This window comes from Parastagonospora nodorum, assembly GCF_000146915.1.
Source record: "Parastagonospora nodorum SN15 chromosome Unknown scaffold_12, whole genome shotgun sequence".
Lineage (NCBI taxonomy): Eukaryota > Fungi > Ascomycota > Dothideomycetes > Pleosporales > Phaeosphaeriaceae > Parastagonospora > Parastagonospora nodorum.
In genome coordinates, this window is record NW_001884560.1 from 620,745 (window position 1) to 629,465 (window position 8,721).

The window sequence follows — 8,721 nt, forward strand, 5'->3', positions numbered from 1 at the left end:
CGTGGGGATCGTGCTGTGATGTACACAGTTCTGACACCATCGCGAAGGTTTATCACGAACCAACCCGCCCTTACTAGAAAACGCCAGTACCAGTGCCAATGCATCTGCATGTGCAAGTCGAAAGTTTTGCCAGCTTACGGGCGCACCGATCAAGGTGACCTCATTATGTCGTTAATCTAATGCGCGCACTTCCTTTCCTCTATCTGCAATCGAGCCGAGCCAACACTCTCCAGCTGTCTTTCACCTTGACCGCCTTCCGTTCCCCAAGCGGGCATACACGCTCGATGCGAGTGGTTGGACGACTTCCGTGATCTGAAGCTGCGTGCATGGCATCTTGCTCCAACATGCAGGCATCCCTGCTTCGCCTAGCATCACAAGTGGATTTAGCCTCAACGCCTGCAAGGGCCTTCCTGGGGCGGTGAGTACTCTTTTTTTTCTAGATTTTTTTTCTTTGTCCGGGTGTTGCCATTCGGCAAGGCCTCGGCAACGCTGAATTACTTCGTCGCGCATTGGTTCGTCGGAGTGATGGGGTTGCAGTCATCTCTCGTTCCTCCCTGATTCTAGTAGACGTTGACGCGCAGGCTTTTGCTGATGTTTGTCTCACGACAAGCGCATCGCCGTCGGCTGGATTCTCGAACACCACACACGCGACGTGCCACTACCGCCATGATTGGCAGGGCACGCACGCCTGTCTTTCCTCCTTCGGGCCAGGCGCCTAACGCCAGGTCCGGTATGCATGCGCAGGAAGCGTCACTTTTTGTGGGGAGCAGGAAGGTCGCGCGTCGAACTTGAGCGATTCGAGCTGTTGGCACACAGTCTTGCGGAAGCGCTCCGCCTTCCCCAGACGAAGCCTTGCGTGAAAAGGAAGCTGCTCAGAGAGACGGTGAGACTTCTGTTTGCTGTCCTACGTTTGCCATGCAGCCGCCCGAGCAAGGTGTGAATTGAATGCATGTCAGCGGTGAACAGAGCGTTGGGAGCTCCGCATTGCGGTTGCCCTGCGTTATCGTTCGACGATACGAAGTTGCCATCTCTCGACACGCAAGCGCCATATTGCCTGCCCAGATGATAAGCTGGTGGTGGACTACCCAAGGCTGACTTGCCCAAGGTTTGATACTTGGTTTGCTGTGCCGTGCCACAAGCGAATCGATGGTGCGTTCTCCGCAATCCTGACCGTGGATCCACGAATTTCGGGATACCTTCTGCGGAGCAAGCAACCCATTTCTGGGGATCGACCATTTCGGGCGAAACCCCTCGTACAACATCATAACGACGTATCTTATCTGACGTCGCGGTCGCACCTCACCATCGACATGAACCTTATTCGAACACAGCTGCCTGCGAGTTCATTGTTTAGATTATGCCTTACTGGTTGCGGTGCAGTGCAGCAGGCTAAACTTGTGGGGTGGAGTGGTACGACGCCTTTCATCGCCAGAGCGACCACGACGACTTCTGTTGTGTTACCGTGGGCTCGGCTTGCGCAACGGGCGGTTGGTCGACCGCAAGTGTACCGGCAAGCCTCTGCCGCATGCCCTTCCGCGGCTTCAGCTGGAGCCACCAAGTGGTACCGAAGTTGTAGCGCTTGATATCGACCACCTCCAGCCCGCTCTCTTCGACAATCTTGCCAATGTCTTTGTTCCACCAGCAGCCGTGCTCGTCGGCATGTGCAGGCGCCGTCTTATCGAGCAGCCCGTTCAGCCAATCGTAGTGCGACTTGCCGTGCTCTAACAGCAGTATCTGGCCGTCTTCATTCGTAGCCGCTTCAATGTTCTGCAACAGCTTCACGGGCTCCGGCGTCGAACAAAGGCCCATGGTCTGTATCACTGTGTCGTAGCCCTGCTGCGCGTCGAACGGCGGGACCATGGGCTCCAGCGCGGACTGCTGCTTGAAAAAGACACGGCTGAAGTACTCTTTGTGAGTGTCGTTCCATTTCCGCTTCGCGACTGCCAACATCGGCCCGCTTGCATCAAGCAATGTCACTGTCGCACACTGCTTTGTGTTGTAGTAAGGGATGTTTCTACCCGTGCCAACCGCCACTTCCAGCACATGACCCTTTGCCTGGGCCGTGAGCTTCTTGCGCCTCGATGTGAGGAGCAATAGTGTTTCCGACATATCGACCTTCTCGTCGTAGCCCTCGGCTTCCCGGTCAAAGCGATCCGAGAGGTCTGCCGGCAGGTTCTTGAGTTCGACATCATGAGTCAGCGACACGTACAGCATCGAGCCGTACGTGCCCAATCCAAACGCGATCAGCCCAATGCCAAACATGGGCCATTGTCGCCATCTCCGCAGTTTCGCTTGGTGTTGTGCTGACTTGAGTTCCTCGTCGGATAACCTCTGCAAGTCCGACAATTTCGGCCTCTCTGACCACACTTTCTGCCAGTTTTCTTTCGGTGTAGCTTCGGGTCTGCGTAGTAGTGGCTCAGCGGCGGACTGCCCTCGGGGCAATTGTCGGCGTGTCGACGGTGTTGGAAGTGTGCGTTTCGTTGGTATTGACTTGGGAGGCTTTGGTATTTTGGCCATGGCGTGCAATTGACTCGTTGCGGAACGAGTTGTTGGTGTAGTTGTGCAAACGGCGATGTTGTCGAAAGCGTTGCAGAATCTCCAGGAAACTTTTTGCGCTTACACTTCCCCACTTGGTTAGCGACCGACCGTTTCTAAGCGAATCTCCCTTCGATCAGCGTGCACTGCTACACCTCAGCTACCCCAGAATAAAGAGCAGTTCTAGACTCCTGTTCGGCGCTACTCTTTACCCTCGTACGAAGGAGAAAATAACGATCTATGCCTTCCTTCTGTGAACGGGAATTAGATGCGAAACATCCTCGAGCTACCTGGGTAGACACGAAGTTGTGGCATCAATCAACGAAGTATTGATTAATTGTATCGATCAGCTTTTTGTCAAAAGAGCACCCATGTTTTTTCGATATTATTTCCAGGGGTACACAATAAGAGGGTAGAGCGCTTCTAGCGACAATACCTCGGGCATTACCAAAATGTATAAGACATCAAACACAATTGAAGCCGAAGGTACTCTCATTCTACGCTTTCTTGCCTAAGAAGGGCATTTCAAGTACAAATTGACACCACTGCCATTAAAACCATGATTATTGGGCAATAACTTTCCAAGTGAGGAGGCAGTATTATGAAGTAACAATGCTCCCCCGAGAATCGATCTTGATCGACATGATACAGGGCGGGCACGAATCGCCTCTTCTGGCGGTATAGTCAAATTCAAGGGATTTCCGACAACTTATGCAAGACCTGGGTCATAGCGGGTCGCGTCAGATGTTGGCCGAACTGTATAGGAGCTACACGGTCGACAACGAGAAGTCTATCGTGGCAGTTTGCCTCATGTGGCAGAAAGATCTGGTGAGTGTCCTAGAAGTTAGTCTCGCTTTCGACATCAAGAAGCTTATGTTGAACTTTGAGATCTTCAGAGCAGCTTAGCCAACGATCAGTTCAATGCAAGCGGAAGTCAGGTTGGGGTGGAAGTAGATATTGGTTAGGTCACGTTTAGAGTTGCCTACTTAGGTAGGTTGTCCCACGCGAACCGATCGCCTGGTACGCGTCCAAGCTCCTGCACCTGCCACGAGGTTTGAACCGTGCCCAGCCGACGCGCCGCAGACGCGCCTTGAGAACGACATCGGCCCACCTGAGATAACATTTTGCACAATGGTCGGTGCGTAGATTTGGTGAGTAGATTTCTTATGTCTTTAGTGTCCTGCCATTCAATTGACTCCATCTCTTCTGTTCCTGTACTCTAATCATGGTTTCGTCTTCGTCTGAGATACCTTCATCCATTTTAATCGTTGGAAGCGGCGCTTTTGGCTTGTCCACAGCATGGGCGCTGTGTAGAAATAGTCGATATGCAAATACCACAATCACTGTTGTAGACCGCCAGCCATTCCCAACTCCGGATGGCTCAAGTGTAAGTCTAAAGATCTCACATTGTGCCTAGCTTCAACGTTGTGCCTTTGAAGTGCCTACAATTTGGCACGCAATCCTCTTTTGCTCGCGATAGGAGCTCAATTCGTCGCGCAGATCGATACGTCCCGCATAATTCGTCCCGACTACGCCGCTGCCCATTACACACGCCTCGCGACCGTTGCGCAAAAACGTTGGCGAACAGACTTCGCACCAGAACAGTACCATGAGGTGGGCCTCGCTGTGACGGCATGGGGTCCCGAGCAGAAGTACGTGTCAGAGTCCCTGGCGAACGTCAATGCTATTGGTTCGGATAAGACTGAGGTGCTGCGGTCACCAGAGGACATCAGGCGAGTATGTGGGCTAGAAGGGAAAGACGAATGGGGCAGTGGCAGCACCGGATATGTCAACTGGAGCTCCGGTTGGGCAAACGCTGAAGGCGCAATGATGTGGCTCCGGGAATTGGTCGAGAAACTGGGCAGGGTGAAGTTTGTGGAGGCGAGCGTGAAGAAGCTCCTGATCGACCACAAGACCAGTACCGTATCTGGCGTCCGATTGAGCGACTCTACCGAACTGAAAGCAGACCTCACCATCCTCGCGGCAGGCGCCTGGTCGGCCTCCCTCATCGATCTGCGCGGCATCTGCAAAGCGACCGGCCAAGTCCTATGCTACATGCCCATCTCCCCCTCCGAAGAAGCCGCACTCTCCAAGCGCCCCACGGTCCTCAACCTCTCCCACGGCCTCTTCATGATCCCGCCATCCAACGGTCTGCTCAAAGTAGCTCGTCACGGCCATGGCTACATCAACCCTACAACCATCCCCCATCCCGAATCCGAAGACCCCAACGAGACAATCACGATCTCCCTACCGTACACACACGTCGACGACCCATCGCAACAAGTCCCGTACGAAGGCCAAAAACAATGCCGCGACTTCCTCACCTCGATCCATCCCTCGCTTGCAACGCCGTCGCGTCCGTTCACAAAGTCGAAGATATGCTGGTACACGGATACACGGAATGGCGATTTCTTGATATCCTACCATCCGAAATATGAGGGACTGTTTGTGGCTACGGGCGGCTCGGGTCATGGGTTCAAGTTTTTGCCGGTCATTGGAGATAGTATTTTGGAATGCATTGAGGGACGAACGCCGGAGGATTTCAAGGGGAAGTGGGAGTGGCCCGAGCAGAGGGTGCCCGAGGAGGAATGGAAGGGGGATGGGAGTCGGGGTGGACCGGTTGGGATGGTTTTGAAGGAAGAGATGGAGAAGAGTAGAGGAAAGTTGTAAATTATGATTGTAGGGTACTTTTGAGTGTAAATGGAAATTATATGATGTATATATGTATTGTGATAATCGACGAGCGAGTAGGGAGTGTACGTAATCCTTCGTCTGGTCTGCAAAGCCTCTACATTGCCACACTGAGTCCTAATGTGCGTCTCTTGGCCTCTTTTGGAGTACATACGCCTCCGCAACCCTCAATTTTTCTTTTTTTTCCCCTCCCAACCCCCATGCCGTACGAAATCTCACCAAATTGCTTCGGGTTCAACTACATGTCTCAGAAAGCTCTTTGCTTATCGTGGATCACAGTCATGTGTTGCTCTGGCTCTTTCTCGAAAAGACCTTAGAATTCAGTACATGTTGTGCTTCTGAGCGTGCATCCAAAAAGTATGTGGAAGAATTCTATATCGAGTGCCCGCGGTGTTTCCAAAAGTATCTACTCACGAACCTTATAGCCTTGCTACCATCCAAAATGTACAAAATGCGCATAGCTAGGCCGGATGTTGCAAAATAGCTGACGATAGTATCTTATGGTTTCACGACGGTCCAAAATCTGCGTCTCTAATGTTCCAAACACTGCAAGAGACAGTATCATATTGCATATTATTGGGCTGTAATCAGTGACCACTAAGGCAGCAGAGCGTCTCTGCCAGGGCCGCGGTCGAAAAAGAAGCGGACGAATGTGCGATGGGTCTTGCGCGAACAAGGTCAGCGTACATGCGCATGGCTTTGGCCTTCAAGGCTCGAAATGAGTGTCAATGGTCTACTATCTTTGTCAGTATGCAGACAGCAGATGTGGCTCGATGGTGTATAAAAGCTTCCTCACCTGTTCTGTTTCTTTTTACATTCATCACCTCACAATACCGACCTCCGAAGCACTCGAGCATTTGCTCAATGTCTGCGCTCTTTTTCCCCGCCAGAAGGATGCTTACTCCAAAACAAACAGCATTCCATTCGATGGTATGTACTTTCCAAAACCTCAAATGGACACAACATGTTGTTAAGTATTGTACATGCTTTCCCCTCCAAGATATGGTTTAGTAAATAGATGTGGAAGCAAATATCCGAAAAGGTGTCATCGACACTGCATGCCGTGTTGGGGTCAGAACCGTAGTATAAAAACTCTACTTCTTGCAGCTTCCAGCGCATCTTCTTACATCCACGCTTTGTGCATCCAATACGAAAAATTTGGAACTCGACGTTCCATGTTTGCCTTTTCTTATTCTCAAAAGCTCACTTCAAAATGGATGCATTGCGCGTCGCAAATCGGTTGCTATGAATGGTGAGAGTCCGACTTTAGGAAATTCAGCGACGCTCTCTTGACGCATCGTTTTGGAAAGCCCCAAGTTCCTGTACCTGGTAGTTCCATCATACGCCTGGTATACTGCTATTTACTTCCAAGTATTGTCTATTAATGGTCTGGCTTCTTTAAAAGAAGTGAGAGGTACAGGATGCCTGGAAGCAAGTGCTCAAAATAGCTGGCCAAAACAGTGTATGTCGTGTTGCTGTTAGAACGGGACTAGAAGAGTTCTGCTTCTCGAAACTCTGGTGCATTAACTTAGACCCACACTCTTTGCTCCAAAGAACGAAATGCTAGACGATAATGAACATGGCTGTTCCTTCTAATGGACTATATATTCATATCATGTGGATCGGTGACAGGTGGTAATTGCATCACAAATACGTACATGTGACTTGTATCGACGTCTTAACATGCTGTATTTGTCCACTGTAGTAGAGGTTATCGAGATGACTGTCACTGACATTGGGATGCTTCGTTTCTCGTGCCCCGTCTTTACAACGCGGATGAGTTCTGGCGCAATTTGTTTCATCTATGAGTGATCGGGGCCGAGCAACACATGCAAATAAGCAAAAGATGCATACCCGTCATACCTATTCATGCATACATTCACTGAAATCATACCGAGTCAAGTTGCATGTTTGTAAGGTCGTAGCAAGACCTCAAGAAGCACTGAGAATATCTTCTGCGTGTGTTCGCTGACCGAAGTTAAGAGGTGGAGATAAGCGTATCAGTTATTAATACCATAAGCAGGATGCATTACAAACCCTACATGAGCTCCAAGCCTGACTAATTCGCAAGTGACCTTGTAACTATCGCTTGTGACGCGCTTCTTACTCAAACCAGCTAGATCCGGGTCTCATTCGAACACCCACCACGACTATTTAACCTTCGTGTCTCAGCTCACCCACTTGTGGAAAACATCTCTCCATCTCAAGAACACTTGTTCACATCTTGCGACACCTGATGTAAATTTTCTGGGTCGTTTTACGAGACTTTATCGCAAACCCCTTTTTGCTTACTTCATCATCGACCCCGCCCCCTGAGCGCTACACGCACAATGTCTTCAGTAGTCGTCAAACCCGGCGCAACTGTCTTTGTAACAGGAGTCAATGGATTAATTGGTAGCTACATCGTGGATCAGCTACTTGTTCGAGGATACAAGGTCCGCGGCGCCGTGAGGAACGTGGAGAAGACGCAGTGGTTGAAAGAGTATTTCGACAGCAAATTCGGGAGTGAGAATTTCGAAGTGGTCGAGGTACCGGACATGACGATTGAAGGGTGCTATGATAATCTCCTCGAAGGTAATTAAATTCAATTCACTCCACAACTGAAGCGCGGCCACTGACTAAAAGTAACAGGCGTCGAAGGATTCATCCACGTCGCCTCACCCGTCGGCGGCATACTGGATCTCGACCTAGCTCTCGATATTGGGCGGAACGCAGGTATCAATGCTCTCAAAGCATCAGCAAAGACAACATCGGTCAAGCGCTTCGTCAACACCTCCTCGTCCGCTGCCGTGAGTATGCCAAAATTCATCGACCACGACTTTCCACTCGACGAGAGTATGTACAACGACGAAGTCCTGAAACAGGCTAGAGTGGAGGAGTCGAGTAAGAGGAATTTCATGATCTATGCGGCAATGAAGAGTGAGACGGAGAAGGCGATGTGGGCGTGGATGAAGGAGAATAAACCTGGGTTTGTCATGAATAGCATCGTACGTGCATTCCTCTCCTGCTTTGTATGCGTTACTGAGATTACTTAGCTTCCGAACGCAAACTTCGGCCCCGTGCTCATTCCCGACCACCAAGGTTACCCATCGACAATCGACTGGGCCCGCGCGGCATGGACCGGCGAAAACTTTGAAGGCTATGTCAGCAACGTTCCTCCCCAATGGTTCATATCGGTCCTCGACACCGCTCTGCTACACATCTCAGCTTTGATCCATGAGGATGTGAACAGTGAGCGACTGTTTGGCTATGCTGAGCGCTGGGACGTCAATGATTTGCTTTCGATATACCGGAAGCATCATCCAGAGAAGGCGCTCCCTGAGAAGGTACAAGGCTTGGAGAAGGACAGGACAACGCCGCCAACGGCGAGGGCGGAGGAGGTATTGCGTTGGGTGAAAGGCAAGGGATGGGATGGTCTGGAGGAAAGCGTTGTCGCGATGAGCAAGGATTGGTGAGGAATATGGCCCAACTGTTTACGCCGTGACCCTAGACACC

General features: G+C 50.9%; 3 protein-coding genes across 3 annotated transcripts; 2 read left to right on the forward strand and 1 right to left on the reverse strand.

Moving 5' to 3' along the window:
* Positions 1-1,422: 1,422 nt before the first annotated feature.
* Positions 1,423-2,262, reverse strand: SNOG_08186 (hypothetical protein; the record flags this gene model as incomplete). The annotated part of the gene is made up of 1 exon (XM_001798456.1): positions 1,423-2,262. One exon carries the CDS (start codon positions 2,260-2,262, stop codon positions 1,423-1,425), a length of 840 nt encoding a protein of 279 aa, XP_001798508.1.
* A 1,649-nt stretch (positions 2,263-3,911) lies between these two features.
* SNOG_08187 (hypothetical protein) lies at positions 3,912-5,205 on the forward strand (the record flags this gene model as incomplete). The annotated part of the gene is made up of 2 exons (XM_001798457.1): positions 3,912-3,922; positions 3,975-5,205. The coding sequence occupies 2 exons, from the start codon at positions 3,912-3,914 to the stop codon at positions 5,203-5,205; spliced, it is 1,242 nt and encodes a 413-aa protein (XP_001798509.1).
* Positions 5,206-7,556: 2,351 nt separating this feature from the next.
* On the forward strand, positions 7,557-8,681 carry SNOG_08188 (hypothetical protein; the record flags this gene model as incomplete). The annotated part of the gene is made up of 3 exons (XM_001798458.1): positions 7,557-7,800; positions 7,858-8,213; positions 8,262-8,681. The coding sequence occupies 3 exons, from the start codon at positions 7,557-7,559 to the stop codon at positions 8,679-8,681; spliced, it is 1,020 nt and encodes a 339-aa protein (XP_001798510.1).
* Positions 8,682-8,721: the final 40 nt, after the last annotated feature.